Source organism: Artemia sp. Qi Xiang Cuo, chromosome 9, assembly GCF_049724085.1.
Source record: "Artemia sp. Qi Xiang Cuo chromosome 9, ASM4972408v1, whole genome shotgun sequence".
In the NCBI taxonomy this organism is placed as follows: domain Eukaryota; kingdom Metazoa; phylum Arthropoda; class Branchiopoda; order Anostraca; family Artemiidae; genus Artemia; species Artemia sp. Qi Xiang Cuo.
Window position 1 is genome coordinate 30,385,671 of NC_142802.1, and position 16,862 is coordinate 30,402,532.

Sequence of the window (16,862 nt, forward strand, 5' to 3'; positions counted from 1 at the left end):
TTTTCAAATTCTCACTGACAAAATCCATAAAACATCCAAGAAAACAGACATAAATGTGACAAAGTTCCTGTTTTTCAAATTCTCACTGACAAAATCCATAAAAACATCCATGAAAAACATCAAATAAATCGACCAACACACATAACCATCCATGAATTATGTAAAAAAAAGTTATAGGTGGCAGCAGGGGTGACTCGTCGGAGATATTATGGCATCTCTACTCATCCATCCGCGACGATAAATTTTTTAGTTTTATTGTCAAAAAACAAATCTGTTGTTGTCTTTTCAAGAGAAAATTTTAAGTCCCACTTTTATATCTGAAAAAAAAAATCGAACTCCATTTTTCCGTTTTAGAAAGCATTTTGACAAGGGTTGAATAAAAGGGATGTTATTTGCGTTCATGTATTAACTAAGACGATGTAGAATTTTGTTAACCATGTACAGTACTTAAGTAAGTTAACCATAGTGATCAAACAGTGGCTTTTGTGTTCTCTTTGAAAACGTTCGAATTGCTGATTGGCACTAAATAGGTTTTTCTAATTATATTTTCCCTTTTCGGATTTTTAGACATATTCCTTGTATTTCAGAAAATATCAACTTTTCTGTCGAAGGAAAGCTGACTGTAGCGCCCTTTCTGTTGGTCATGAATATAATTAACACTTTTAAAAGCAGGAATAGTTTCCTCAATACATCAAGAAAAACGTTAACGTAAAAGAGTAGATGACTATTAATAGATGTGGAAGAGCACGTTACATATTCATCTGATTTAAACAAAAAATACAGAATATACCTTTTAGCAATTGCCCACCTCCCCCCAAAATAATGTTCTTGTTACATTATTGCTGTGTATACTTATAAGGCATTTCAGTGGCGTCAACTCGGGGGGGGGCTCCCCTCCCCACCAGTATCTTTATACACCCTAGATTTTGAGAAATATATATTTTTTTTTTTTTATCTTCATCGAGAAAATTAAGAAAACAACAACAATTTTGAAACTACTGAAATTCAAAGAACTAAATTTTGAAAAACAAATCTTTTCCCTTCATCCTACAATTCAGCAAATTGACGCCACTGAGGCAATTCCCTAAAAGTGAGGATTGGCTTCATAATCATAGTCACCCCCTTCCCCCAATTGATTGGTGAGTTATATCAAAACCCGCAGTGAATCTTCTCTATCCCTTTTCTCAGTTGTTTTTCATTTAATGCATTAATTAACTGGGGGTGTGGCTACTATATTAGAATATTTTTATTTAATGATGCTCGACTCTGAGCTGTGTGGGCACCTTTTGTTTAAGTATTTGCTCATTGTTAATATTATTCAATAAGTGTATTGACTATTACCTCATAAGCTCTATTTGCCATAAATTTGAATAAAAGCCATGATTCGTTTTAGCTTGTAATCAATAGTTGTGGCTATATGAAAAATATCCATGCTTGGAGAATGTTCTTTCGCGAAGTCTTATCATCTATGACGCTGAAAGCATTTACGGCTGGAGACGAAGTACTTGGTAGACGTATAATGCATTTAATTCGGGTCTTTTTCGAGGACTTTAAGGTGTTTGAGTGCGACGTAAGTAAACCTAAGTTTTGTTTGCTTGTTCAGCAGATACTCAGAACAATAAGTTAAAACTAAAATAAGAAATTTTGTCCACTATAAAAACACAAAGGAAGAAGTGGTGTATATAAAAAAAAGAAAAAAAATTAGACATTAAAAATCACTTAAAAAAACTATTCACAAAAAAGAGGCACGAGTCGCGACTTTGCTGATGTTGATGTACGCTTAGGACGGGGCTCAATTCAAAAAATTATTTTTGAATTACTGCGCCTAGAAGGAAGATAAATAAAGAAGGAACTTAAAATAATTTTTTCTAAGAAGCGACATATCTCTTCCTGTTAGGAGGAGGAGTACTCCCGACAAACACGTAACGAGTAGTAGATGAAAGATCTTCCTCCCCAGTTGATAAAATAAAAACACATAAATGACATCATTTAATATTATCCGAAAAGAAATATGGCGTTTTATTGACAGAATAACCTGTTTATAACCCTTTCCCCTGAAAATTATTTGCCATCCCGAAACAATTTCTACGGACACTCTTATTTGGATATTTTTACTATTTTATAGATCGTATAGTTGCGTAGACGTTATAAGCTTGAATTCGTCAGTAACATGGTTAATATACTTGATTTCAATTCGTGGTGGTAAAACAATGAGATGATATTTTTAATGTTTGAATAAAAAAATACTAAACAAAGAGGCTGCTGGAGGACTGGCTTAAAAAAGAAAAGCCTTTAATATAGTGTGTATTACACTCTTTTTTAACGGCTGGAGAAAAAATATTTTGCCCTCTTCCCCCAAACATAAATTTCTAAGTCTGCTCAACACCTACCCCCACCCCCACCCCAAAAAAATCCCGAAAGCTTCGACTCGGTCCCTGGGCCGCGAGGCAAAACAGAATATACGAGAAACTTACTGACTTTATGTGATCTCTATAATGAGAAATACTTTCTCGTTTAATACTCACTTGCCTTTACGCCTCAGAAAAAAAATACGTATAGTCTTTTGTGGGGATTGTAAACCAATTGCGTAGTGTAAGAATGCTCCGAAGTAATTCGTTTCAGGTGCCCGTTTTAAAACATTGGGTGATTGTTTTCAGATTAGTGATTACCTGGGAGTTACCGACACTTAAAAATTGTATAAAGTTAGGTCTTTTATTAAGATCAGGTTTTCATTTTTAATGAAATGAAAAAGCGCACTCACAACTTCTATAAATAGTATTGAAATCATACATGATGTTGACTTTATTCTTTATTCTCCTGCCGACTTGGCACCAGGTTGAGAGAGCATACACCATCTTCTCCAGGATACCCCGTCTTGAGCAGTTTCTGGTGCATCTTCAGGTCTTATTCCTGTGTTGCTTAGGAACTGGTGTAGACTATCGAACCATCTTGTTCTTGGACGGGCCAAGTGATCGTTTCCACCCGGTGGCCATATGGTTGAAATAGTAGGCGATGCGAAAGGGGGTTTCTTCTGGCATTCGGACGAGATTGCCGCACCATCTCGGCGTACGTTATGCAACTTGCAGATTGAATGGAATCTGCATCGTATGGGACAGGATGTTGGCGGTGCTGATAAAACCGTACCAGCCTAGTCCCTCTATTTTTCGGAGTCCTTTGGATTGAGTCGCATCCAGATTCCTCAAGGTCATGGTGGTTGTTGGCTTACAGATGCCTTAAATATCCGCATCTTTTTGAGACGACTGGTAACAGGGTTTCGCCAAATTTTGTTGAGTCTCCCTAGGACGGAAGTTGTCTTGCCGATTCGTGCGTTGACTTTGCTCTCGACTGCTCCATTGCTTGACAGAATGGAGCCGGGGTATGTGAAATCCTTCACGACAGCTACTTAGTTTTGGCATACCTCGACTGCAGGAGGGGATGGTTGGTTGAGATGATTGTTGATCAATAAATATTTTTTTCGTTTTTCTCCAGCTAATATTGGCCCCGACTTTGCTAGCTTCTTCTCTCATGGCTTTCAGCACTGCACCAAGTTCTTCGAGGGTGTTCTGAGTATGAGGCACAGTGACTTCCTGAATATCTGCAGAGTCAAACGCGGCTTTGAAGTCGATGAAGCCTATGTACACCTTCTGTAGAAGCTCCCGCGACTTTTCTGTCACTTTCCACAGAGTGAACATCTGTTTACTTGTGGAATGGCCGGGCATTAATCCTGTTTGTTTGTTTCTTTGAATCATACTGGAGCACGAGTCGAGGAGGGTCATTACAATCAGTTTAGCGAGTACGGAGAGCAACGTTATGCCTATATAGTTAGAAAATCGGCTCCTGGATCCTTTCTGTTTCCATAATGGCAGAACTATTCCAGATTACCAATCCTTCAGAATGATCTTCGTGTGCCACACTATGCAGAGCAGTGTTCGGAGCCACAGCAGCAAAACAGGGCCCTCATACTTCAGGAGCTCGGCAGCTATTCTACAGGAACCGGGCACGGTTATTTTTGCAGTTTCTTCATGGCTTTACTGATTTCGTCAGGGAAAAATGGCTCTTCATCATGACTACCAAGTGGAATCGCATGCGCAAACGATTCAGTCACTACCAGATCCTGGTCAGAAGCTGGGACAGCGTAAACGTCAGGAGGATGGAGAAGTGATCTTTCCCTCTCTCAAGCTGGGTTGTTTCATCTGGTGAGGGGGACCCATCGGGAGCAACTATGGGACTGACTGAGGTGGGTTTCTTGGAAGCAAGTTCTAAGGGATGTTTATACAGTGCCGCAATGTCATCTTTACCGGCGGCATTTTCTAGCTCCTTGGCCTTGTCTTGGACGACACATTATTAGCTACAACGGGTATTAGCTACAACGAGTCCAAAATAGCAACATCATAAAATCAATTGATTTGAAAGTAACACGGTTATTCTTGTTTCCAGAAACAAATTTAATACTGAATGTATTGTTTTTCCTCAATTACTGCACTAAGATACTGTGCTTGTAACTATCTGAATAAAAAATCGCCTTAATATTTTTCTAAAAGTATTGAATTTGTCCTCTTTTCTCTTTTTAGTATGCTTTCTTGAATAGCATATTAACGCCACTGCTGGACATGGAATCAGTAAGAATTCAAGCTGCTGCATTTATTGCCCGGGTAAGCTATCTATCTGCTCTTCTTTTTGTCCTATTTTTGTAATGCTGTAATATACTATGGTAGCACATCCTCTACTTGAACCCAGGGATCGATCCCTGCTGTGAAAAGGTTGGGAGACAGGCTTGCTATTTGTCCCTGTAAAAAAGGCCCAATACCTGGGCCTTTCCATCCTTGCATATTTTACTCATAACTACCCACAAGGGGAGGGAATAAACATCCCCTCCTATAGAAAATATTAAGACCTCATCCCAATAAGATCAAGTCTGTGTGTTCCTTTGAAGCTAATAATAATATTAATGTGCGGATGTATATTGGTCTTATTGAAAAAAAAAGGATTAGATAAACATCTTTCTGTATTGGCGTACCTAAGCACAAGAGGGACGGTAGGCAGAAAAGCTCTTCCTCTGCGATTTGTTCGGACATCCCCTCCACGGAGTCTAGCAATGTATCTTTTTTGTGTCTGTATCCTTCCCCCCCCCCGTATAAAATCATCAGATCCCCTTCCTGAAGGGCGGGACATGCCTATTGAAACTAATACATTAGAGTCTGAAATTTTAATAGTAACGGAATATTTTTCCATGTCTTATATAAAGTCGAAGCTAATCGAAGTCCCTCTGTAGAAAGCAGGATTGGGCAGTTATTTTTGCGTTTCATTGTTCTTTCACATTATTCACACTTTATTGCCCACTTTATTCACACTAACTTCAAGGCTAGTTGAAGTGCTTTCACTATTTCGCAGTGCCAATGCAAGCTACAAAAAAACTATATTGAAACTGGAAAAAAAAATGCCAAGGAAGAAGAAAAGATAGGGGGTGGCTGGTGGAAAGTTGAGCTAAGAGAGCAGGAAGAAAATTTTCTTGAGAAAAGAAATATGGTCATGATAAGAGCAAAACTGTAGAAATGTTCTTACTCCCACCGCTTTTTTGTGATATTGTTCGAAATTGTTCTCTTTTTGTAATTTGCAAGAAAGAAAACAAGAAAATAAAATTGCGAAGGACCCCTAAGGTGGTAAAGGTAAAAGGATACGGCACTAGATTCTAAGGTCCAAACCGGTGGTGCTGGTCTCCGTTTCATGGTCCTTCAGTCAGGAAGTGCAATGAGAGGTTGGGGGTCAGCCATCCTTACGGTCAGACCACTGGCCCTCACACCACTGACCCACCCCTCCAAACCAAATAACCAGCAACACCAGGACTCGAACTCCTGCCCTCACAGACACAGAATCTTAAGTCAGCGTGCGAACCACTCGGCTAGGACGGCCACTAAGGTGGTGATAAAAGTGGAAGCATACTTTTTAGTGGGTTTTGGCTAAGCATCCCTTTCTAAGGCTAAGGTGGATTAGTGTGTAGTTAGCATGTAGTTGCTCGGAGGCATGGACTTACTTATTGGCAGAAAATGTTAATTTGGGAAAGAATTTCAGATAATGCTTAATACACTGACACAGGTGATTTGTGTTTTCGCCGGAGGTTTCTCTGAATAGTGTCTTGTTACTTATCGTTTTATCTGCTTTGACGCTGTCTTTAATTTTGTCTTTCTTTTTAAATTTATCGAAGTTTAGCTTGGTGAAGAAACATTCATAAGGAAGCGTCTCACACATGCTGTCAATGTACCTGAGAGGGAGCACATAAACAAAATAATCCCACTGCTTGTGGTTATGGATCCATTATTTGCTTCAGTTCTTTTGCTGTATCACTTCAATGAAAAAGAAATCAGGCTGAAGTTTTTCACTCAGCTATCAGAATGTCCTCTAATTAGAGTAAGTTGTTCTTAGTTATCTTAATTAACATGTTTAGATTCGAATAATCTTCAAAATGAAATGATTTTATATGTAATTATTTACCATTAGTTCTTCTATAATGACGAGTACAATATATATTTGTCAAAATATCCAAAACCACTTCAGGTCAACAAATAAAAAGGAATAGTAAGAAAGAGGATTATAAAACTAAAGACATCAGAATAAAAAAATGGTTTTGGTGTTTAGCTTTTAGTCGCAGTTCTGACCGGAATTGAATTTTGCTTCGGCCGGCAGCTGGATTTTGTCTTACCTTATGAAGTATATGTCTTCATGTGGTCGTTGAAAAATTTGTTCCTTCGGCCGGCAAAATTAAACAAATAATAGCTATTATTGTTAGTCTTTCTTTTGGTGGGGGTTCTAAAGAGATTTTTTTTTCTCGAAAAATTTTCTTAGAAGACTTCGACGAATTTCGCTTTCAATAAGAAATAAAAATTCAGATAGCAACTTTTCATTGTACGCAAAAATTTTCCGTCTTCTTTCAAAACTTAGCTTTAATCTTGGCTCAAGGAAGCTACTGGACATTTCGGTCAAATATTAAATAGCCAATATTGGGATAAATTCTTTCCTCAAGTAGATTTAGCCTAAAGATGAATAAAAAAACAAAAAATTCAGAGATGGAGTCAACAAATTCTTCAAATTGAATAAATTAAGTGTTTATCGCGCCGTCTGTAAAATGCTGTTTTTATTACTGGTGTAATGTCTTTTCTGGTCAAAAAACGCGTAAAACTCTAATTTATTTCTTTAATTGTTTGGGCGGAAAACTGTCGTTGCAAATATGTCAAAATATCTAGTTTTGAGTGTGTTATTTATTGTCTCCGTTAACGCAGTTCAGAAGCCTATTTTCTTGTCTATCAAACAGAAAATAGTTAAAGGTAACAAGCATGATAGATCTCCGAATTACACAAATTTATAGACACCTTTAAGATGCTATGCCTAGCACGGTATATGTCTGCTTAAATGATATCATGGCTGTATTTAGTTTCAGGCGTATCTTTGACATCTACTGAATTAGATAAAAATCAGCGAAATTCTTTTGTTGGCTATTTTAAAATGAAACGATCCTGCTTAATGAATATTTTGTGTTTTGTATCTGGTCTTATCTGCTTTTTGATCGCACATTGGCGTGACTGTTCTGAAATATTATAATTTATAGAGAGATGCATCTGTATGGAAGGTTACTTAAAAAAATCTTGATACATTAGAAATAATAATATCTATTGAAATCATCAAATAAATTTGACTATGAAAAAAAAAATTTAAGTCCCATTTTACCTAACCATACTAAAATGTGTTTAGAACATAGTCAATATTAAAACATCGAAGCAAACACAAAAAAAGACCCTGAAGATTTTTCCATTGAGGTACAATTTAATCAAAACTCGCAGTGTGTTTTATTTGTCACTTATCTCGGCTGTTTCTTATGGGACTTACCTATCTAGAATTTTGGAAAGTCGTATGTATATGCAGCAAACTTTCTAACATACCAAAAGAATCAATTTGATTATTACTGATTCTTAGTAATAAACTTAAATAAAAAAACAAGTTTTTTTTTAACTGAAAGTAAGGAGCGATTTTAAAACTTAAAAAGAACAGAAATTATTCCGTATATGAAAGGGGCTGTCCCCTCCTCAACACCTCGCTCTTTACGCTAAAGTTTTTTATTGTTTAAAAAAATAGAGTTGTGGGAAAGTCAAACTTTAGCGTAAAGAGCGAGGCGCTGAGGAGGGGACAGCCCCTTTCATATACTGAATAATTTCTGTTCGTTTTAAGTTTTAACGTCGCTCCTTACTTTCACTTAAAAAAACTTGTTTTTTTATTTAACTTTTGAACGTTTTTGAATAAATGCAGGTTCTGATTTTGGCTCACCGTACATGAATGATCAACACCAAATTTGCATATTAATTTTACTTTTATTTGGTTAAATGGCTTTCTCGAACGTTTTTTAATTTTATTTACGAACGTTTTTATTAGTAATAAATATACATAACTTACGAATTAACTTACGTAGCGAATTTCTATATTTATATATTTTTCATAAGTATATTAGGGGGTTCGCCCCCTAGTCAATACCTCGCTCTTTGCGCTAAAGTTCGAATTTTGTTCAAATTCTTTAAAAATGATCCCTTAATCACAAAGGCCGTTAATTAGAAAAAATAGCTCTTATGAAAGTACTAACAAATCTTTGGTTTAAAGAGCGAGGTATTGACAAGGGGGCGAACCCAATCATATACGTAATATTTTCTGTTCGTTTTAAGTTTTGATGTTTCTCCTTACTTTCAGTTGCAAAACTTTGGGGAATTAAGTCATCCTAAAAGCAGTGGCGTAAATTCAGAAAAATTCTGGGGGGGGGGGGCAAGATTTTGCCCCCTCACGGAATAAAATTTGCAAATTTTCACTTTTACTTTGGGAGGAAAGTACAAAACTATGCTGATTATATTATGTTAAAAAAGAAAAAGAAAAAAAGTTTGAATTGGTGAAAGTTTCTAATTCAGAGTTAGTGAATGGCTTGGAAAGAGCATTTCCTGCGGAAAAGTAGCGGATATTTTTGAGATACTATTAAAAACTGTATTATCCCTTATATTGGACCTCTTAGGCTCCTTTTTGGGGAAAAAAATTACTTAAAAACACATATTGTTATGTGAAAGATCCAAGCCAAAAAAGAAAATTTATGATCAGGAAATGTCATTTTGTTAAGAAATGAATTCAGTGAAGGCCTAGAACAGGGTTTTTTGGCGTGAAGCGTACTGGCGGAAATGAAAAAAAAAACCTGGGGAGGGGCAAACTCCATGTCTCAATAGGCAGCCTCAAGTGGGTTGAATTAGCAAAATTCCAAGGGAGGGGGAAATCGAGCCAAATTAAGTGGTAGCCAACTTAAAATTCTTTGGATAAAGTTTAGAACACAATTAGATATACAAAAATTTAAGTACCTAAACACAATTAAGTAAATAAATCTCAAATTTGTTTGCTTCGCCACTAAAGTGTTCAGAGAGAGCTACTATTCTAATGGGAAACGTACTCGCTTCAGGAAAGCAAACTTGTCGACGGCACTGTTATAATCTATATTTTTTGCTTTTTCCAGCTGTGTTGTTATAACTAACAAATTACTATCTCGCTCATTAGTTATGGTTGTTCTGAAATATTCCTTAGCCCTCTTAAGCATTGAAAAAAAATATCTCGTTAGAGACAGTTGAAAGGGGGAGCCTCACAGCAGTTTTGAAAGATTCCGAGATGTCAGTAAAGGCGTCTTTATTCATGTAGAGGAAGGCAAGAGTTTTTGATGGGCATTCTGGTTTCATCCTTTGTAAATAAGATTTTGCCAAGGCTATCTCCAACTCAAACTTCAATTCGTTTACTAATACTGTAGGAAAGTCATGTACAAAGTCTTGTATTAGACATGCGTACAGGGAAATTAGGGAAATTAGTTGTAACAATTCTAAGCCTTGGATTACAAGGAAATTCTCATCGACTCTTTTTCTCTACTCCGAAGCTACACGGTTAACTAGGAAGCTTAAAATGTCTCATCTATAAGTATAAAAAATGTCAAGATCCTCTTCTGATTGATTTCTTGCTCTGGCACCGAAAGTGGTTTCGACGAAAAAATCGAGAAGGCGTCTACTTATAGCAACCGAGCGTCTAGGCTTCTCTATTTGGATTGAGAACTGCTTGCATAAGCTTTTCGTTGCTTCTACCATCTGAAACCAACGCTCTTCAGATCGGAGCTCAAGACCCTGTTGTTGAACTGCTTGAAGCAGAGAATTTACGCCTGAAAGAATGAGGCTCTTGGACTGGAGTTGTCTGGATGCAATATCTATCAGACCGAGGATACTGCTCATTATTTCAAGAATGAGCAAGAACTTGACATCAATTGTTGCCAACAATCCAGAAGCTTCAGAACGGTTCTCTGTTGAACTGGCTTCATCCGAAATAACCCTGAATGTTTCGAGAATAGCACCTAACCGTATCCAGATCTTCTGAATTGAGGAAAACCAATAGCACCATCGAGTATTGGCTAGACGTTTGCGCTCAATCTTTCTTTCTCCGTATTCTTGTTGGGTTCAAAGGATAATTCGTGACGTGACACACTTCGACTGAGAAAGGTACATAATGCCTGAATGCAAGAAAAGAAGTTTCTAACCTCCGGACAAGAAGCTATTGACTGCACAAGCACAAGATTTAGGCGATGGGCGTGACAATGAATATACCTAGCTTGTTGTGCAAATCCTTAAGAATAGCCTGAACACCATTACATGCGCCGCTCATGACGCTCGCACCATCATAGCATTGAGCCACACAGGTGCTCCAATCCAGTTCGTGCTTTTCAACAAGATCCTTGATTGCATTAGCAAGGGATGCAGCATCTAATTGTTCAAAATGTGTACTTCCGAATGTCTCCTCGCGGATGATAGCATTACTATCAATAAACCGAATAATTAAAACGAGCTTCTCTTTTTTCGACAGATCTTTTGTTTCATCTGCACAGATTGCCCAATGTCTCTTAGTAGAGCATCTTGTTTGTTCTCGCAAGAGGTCAGCCAGTATGCTTATGAGAGTATTTTGGTAGTTAGGACTCAAATAGCTTCCATACTAACCTTTTAGTTTTTTCTGAAATTCCGGGTCTTCCTCTGTCATTATTTCTAGTATTTCTATAAAATTACATTGATTGTGTGAGTTGTCGTGTTCATCTTGACCTCGAAATGGGAGCCCTTGGCGTGCTAGGGCACGTGCCACTTTCGCAAGTGTGACTAAATGCAGGCGATTTTCCGCTATGGCTTCCTTCCGATTTGAATAGAGAGTTTTAGCTATTGACTCAGATGCGCCACACTCAATTGCTTTATTTTTGGTCCAGCTGCGAATTTGCTTCGTTATTAGCTTCTGAAGCCTCGCGCTTTTCAATCCTTTCGAATAGCTTTAACCCGTTATTCATTCCATCTGTCGACAAACACTACATTATCAGAAGTATTTCCATGATTTCTTGTTAAGGAAAAGTGCCAACAGCAAAAGCAGTAAATGGCGTCTTCTTTAATAGAGCATTCTACCCATGGTTTTTTTCTCATAGGCTTTAGCAGAAAAACGGCGACCGCTTGTTTTGGGGTATTCGGCTAGCTTTGGCTGGTTGGGTGCCTCCCTCTTATGGTGGGAGATGTCAAGATTGCCCCTCAATATCGTATCCGATGCATCGGCTACACTTCCACCCTAGAAAAAAATCCAGTGCTTTCGCTTTTAAACGTTTTAACTTTATTCAGAGGCCGATAGCTCTGAAAGAATTGTTCCCTTAAATAGGTGTCTAGGAGACATAAGGAATAATAGACTTTCTTAGTAAATACTTCTAGAATTTTCAACGCTCCCCAGCAAAAAATGCTGTTTTCAAGTCATTTGTGCCCTTTTATAAAGAAACTATCGCCACTAAACTTTTTTTCCGTTGGAAAATTTTTGGTTACGTGGGTAAACTCTCGTCATGCCGCCCCCCCCTCCTAAAAAAAGGGTGAGTGACGCCCCTGCTCCTAGCTTCTAATTAGCTTTTCTGCTACCGTTTAGTGTTACGTATTGGAATTTTGCCCTTACTAGTTTTCGTATTTATTATTTCATGATTAATAACGGGGTGGTCTATTAAATAGGGTGCCTTTTCTCTCATTTATAATAATAGCTTTATTTCCGCCAAAATTGACGATAGCCTACAAATATCTTTCGACTGATCATTTAATACGCTCTAGCATCTTCTGCATGTTTAAGCGCCTCCAAATGCTCAAATTCTCAGATTTTAGAATTCGGTAAAATAGTATAAGCTAGTCAACTGAAATTTAAAAGGGTTAAACATATATATCGTTTTTTGTCAGTTTAACTACGAGTAGAATTTCGTAAATTAAACGATAACATAATCCGAAAAAGAAACTTAGCAACTCAATACAACAAAATTCTCGTACTTACCTAGCTTATCAGCAAAATCTAGGAGGGCAAGTCGTAAATTTTGTTTTGGATGAAGCACCCTGACGTGAAGTGAATGCCTCGCAATAACAGCCGATTAAACTTTAAAAAGTAGAATTTTGTCACGAAACAGCAATTTTTATTTATACTAAAACTGTCAATTCAAATGTATTTTAGGTCTTTTTCAGTCCCTTTTTGCGCCATACCCAGTTTCTAGCGTGAGAATATAACAAGAGGTATAAATAATGGTGAGCGGCCGCCTAGTTAAAATGGCTGGGCCTTAGGATAGCATTTAATGCTCTTTCATTCTCTTAAGCTCTTCCAAAACTCTTTGCCATAAATTATGTCTGATAAATCAGGCTGTTGTCCCAGTAGTCATCTCTGAAGTCCTAGCCTGCCCCCCCCCCTCCTTGAATGACACCTCTATATCTATAATTGTTTGTTATATGCTCGGTTATATGATTTTCCCCACAAAATTTGCGATTTATACATTAATCCAAAGTTGTAGCGCGAAATTAAGATCTTACTTCTGTAGGCTAAACTTTAGTTCGCATGGAATTTATTGCATGAAGCAAAGGCTATAAGTTTATATTAGTCAAACCATAAATGGCAAAATTACACACCTCACGTGGGCCAGCTTCTGTTGCTGCTACACTATCCATCAACTTTGCTTTTTTAGCCGGTTGACTAGGTTTAAAAATATCGATTATTTTTCTCTGACTCATCGCACACTCTTATTCAACAAATGAATTCACAATGCCACAATGCAATGCTTTTGACAATGCTAGAGAAAACACGAGGCTCCGGGTTACGCGTCATTTCGTACAAGATTTTGTATTCGATAAAATTTGTGTTTTTTATTCGAATGAAGGATAAATAAGGGTATAATCTAAAAAGACTGGGGGGGGGGGGGGCAAAATCAGGTCTGGGGGGGGGGGGCAAAACGAGGTCTGGGGGGGGCAACTGCCCCCCTGCCCCATAGAAATTTACGCCCCTACCTAAAAGGCATATTTATCATATTTTCGACCATGCTGAACAAAATGGTTATCTCAAAATTTTGATCGGGTGACGTTGGGAAAAAATGAGCGTGGGAGGGGGCCTTGGTGCCCTCTATTTTTTTTGGTCACTTAAAAAGGAAACTAGAACTTTCAATTTCCGTTCCAATGAGCCCTCCCACGATATTCTAGGACAACTTGGTCGATACAATCACCTCTGGAAAAAAAATTAAAATTAAAAAATAAACAGGCATCCATGATCTTTCTTCTGGCAAAAAATACAAAATTCCACATTTTTGCAGATAGGAGCTTGAAACCTCCACAGCAGGGTTCTCTGATACGCCGAATCTGATGGTGTGATTTTCATTAAGGTTCTATAACTTTTAGGGGGATTTTCCTCCTTTTTTCGAAAATTAGCCATTTTTTCTCAGGTGCGTAACTTTTAATGGGTAGGACTAGACTTGATGAAACTTATATATTTGAAATCAGCATTAAAATCTGATTCTTTTGATGTATCTATTGGTATCAAAATCCCGTTTTTTAGAGTTTCGGTTGCTATTGAGCCGGGTCGCTCCTTACTTACAGTCCGTTACCACGAACTGTTTGAAAGTAACTCAAATGAAAATTTTTTATTTAATTGATATTCTATTTTATTATGGTATTTAATGCACTTCCAGGCATGTATGCAAGGGAAAGAGAACCTCCAAATTCTAAAAATTTTTCATTTGTTTTCCATAAGTTTCCTACCATTTGCTGTTTTGAAAACTTTGGTCCTCCCCCTCGCGAAATGCCCGGGGAGTAGACTCCTACTTTGGCGTTTGGTCATTTGGGTTTGGTTTTACAATTTATTAAGACACAATTCTCATAAGATAGCATGAGACAACCCCTCTTTAGTATTGTAAGTTACTTTAATGTTTTTCTTCCTTTAATGAGCCCTGGGTATGAATATTGAATAGGTTTTAATTTGCTTGCTGGTCCTTTTCAAATTTTCTTTTCCAGGCCTTCATTTATCGACTCCAAAAGCTAGATGTCAACGCTCAGCCATTTATTAGAATGCAGGCTTTTCTTTTTGCACTTCAACGGGATAGTCATGAAGGATCTCATACCTTTCTACGCTTTTCAAATCAGCCTCTTCCTGCTAGAGGAGATGCCCTTCTGCCAACCCGGTTGCCAGTTACTCCCCGCCCAGAAGGCAAAGCAGCTAATAAAAAAACACCATACGCTTATAAGGATGTATTTGAATCTCATAATCAGTATTTAAGACCTTATAGACATTTTTACATGGTTGGTGAACATGTACGTGCTCTGCCAATTGAAAACCTTAGAAGAAGACGACGGAATGTCCTGTCTTATCAACAAAGTGCATATCAGTTTATTGTAAAAAGATATTGTAAAAGAAAGAATGGAGTTATACATACTATTGGCCCAAGTAAGGCTTGTGGTTTTGATCTGCAAAGAGTTTTATAACATTCATACCTATTAATTGATTTGCATTTCAGCTTTATTACTTTACTATGTATATTAAAGAAAATGTTACTCCTTGATTTTGCTATAGAAATGAGAAGCATGACTTTATGAATGTAGCTGCATATGTCTTTGCCTTCAGGAGGGGGGGGGTCTAAATGCAAAAAAAAAGTCGATTTTGAGGAAACAGTGTTTGTATTTTCTCCATAGATCCTTTGGTTCAATTTCAGAGGGATGAACCCCTCCCCCCGCCTACTTTCTCCGTATGTGTTTTTAAGTGATTAATCAGTATCCATTTGTTTGCGTTTTTGTACTGCATTACAACATCTTATGGATGCTAGAATAAAGAAAGAAAAATACGCCTTTTTGTGATTTTGATTACTAAAGTCCTTTCCTACATTTTCTACTATAAATTCTGTCTGAGTAGTTGCGACTGCACTTGTCTATGTTTTGAAATGTGTATATCTGTTACTAACTAAGATTAATCAGTGGTCCATTGCCTTTCTGGTAACTTTTTGTCACCTTTCAACAAGCTTCGTAATTCTTTGTTAATAGGAGAACGCATCTTTAAAGGGGAAAAAAACTAAACGTAAAATGTTGGAAGCTAGTTGAGTCGTCTGAACTTAACGTCACATCCCACGTAGAATTTGGGAGAGAGCTAAGGAAGTGGACCTCAGACGGCGCAAGGCTTGGTAGGTGTGGTAACACATCGCTTCCAATCCCAAATATTTTTTTGGGGAGTCAATCCAAGAGTGTTTGAAAGAAAAGCTCGACTCAGATGCGGTTTTAAATCTGATTAATCATTTTTTTGTGTGTAAATGATATCTATCTTTATAAGATAATGGGACAAAAAATAGGTTACGACTTTTCGGACAACACAACAGAATTACATTCACTTGAACTTGAACTTACATTCACTTGAACTTCACTTGGTAGCACATTGAATTGGTGTTCCGCTTGCCAATACGAAGCCCAAGGAGCATTCTCCGCAGCGGTAAGGTTGGGCGACGGGTTTATAAATTGTCCTGTAAAAAGACCCAGCAATTGAAACGTTGACACCCAGTGCACCAGCAATGGCTCTGGAGGATCTTTATCATTTTTATCCACTCCTTCTCCGTACCTCTTTCTTTGTCTACTTCACACTATCTCATATCTATTTTGGACCCCCCATAAAGATGAATATGCTGAAGAGAAAATTAACTAAGCAGAATTATTCTTTTACCAATGCCCTTGCGATTCAGTTTGTACTGTAGGATACAGTTAGCAACCGTTGTGAATGGATGAAGGTAATTTGAGGGCTCAGGGAATCGTAAAGACCCTGCTATCTGAATTGCATTTAGTCGGATATCTTTATTTACCACAGGAATTTGCCTATTTTACAACAAAAAGAAGGGATCCTATTACAGAGAGAAAATCGGATGGAGGTATCATAACTTACATAATATTCCTGCCAGGAAAGCACAAAAAGTATGCTTGGCTAGGGCAGTCCCAACATTGGAGTCGGAATCTGTGCTGATAAATGCCAAGAATATTTTTACTTTTTTTTATTGAGAGCAGATATATACTCTATAGGACAAACGTATAGTGCTAAGAGAAGACTGATGAAAATATATAGTTATTCATTTGATCTTAAGTTCGAAAAACAACTGTATTTTATAATAGATGCATTTTGAATTTCAATAAATGCTAATGGTATACATACCAGTACTAGGAACTCGAGCTTTGTTTGGACCCTTATACTCAGCACATGGTAGGCTTGTATAAATGTGATTCTTAAATTACGCATTAGCATGATTGTCGTGTTATGCTTCAGTTTCAAGTCATGAGGTGACAAATCAGTAATTTCAATAGAATTAAGAAATTTTGGCATGAATTCATTTCTTCCTTCCCGTTTGTCCTTCAGAGAATTACACATTTTACAGGATTTGTATTCTCCAGGTGTTCATTCAGAGGTTTTTGGAACCATTGGATCTGTTTAAAAGACAAATCTGTTAACGGGGTTTTTGTCATATGTGCACTTTTAAATGATCTTTT

The 16,862-nt window shown here is 37.4% G+C and overlaps 1 protein-coding gene across 1 annotated transcript; it reads left to right on the top strand.

Moving 5' to 3' along the window:
- The first annotated feature begins 1,397 nt into the window (after positions 1 to 1,397).
- LOC148948553 (uncharacterized) lies at positions 1,398 to 14,908 on the top strand. The gene is made up of 4 exons (XM_089094459.1): positions 1,398 to 1,570; positions 4,572 to 4,652; positions 6,208 to 6,405; positions 14,364 to 14,908. Exons 1-4 carry the CDS (start codon positions 1,418 to 1,420, stop codon positions 14,829 to 14,831), a joined length of 900 nt encoding a protein of 299 aa, XP_088950585.1. The 5' UTR covers positions 1,398 to 1,417; the 3' UTR covers positions 14,832 to 14,908.
- Positions 14,909 to 16,862: the final 1,954 nt, after the last annotated feature.

Coding starts and splice junctions, on each gene's coding strand:
- LOC148948553 (XM_089094459.1), top strand. CDS start 1,418: ATGAAAAATATCCATGCTTGGAGAATGTTCTTTCGCGAAGTCTTATCA. Junction 1,571..4,571: donor TTAAGGTGTTTGAGTGCGAC/GTAAGTAAACCT, acceptor TTCTCTTTTTAG/TATGCTTTCTTGAATAGCAT. Junction 6,406..14,363: donor CAGAATGTCCTCTAATTAGA/GTAAGTTGTTCT, acceptor TTTCTTTTCCAG/GCCTTCATTTATCGACTCCA.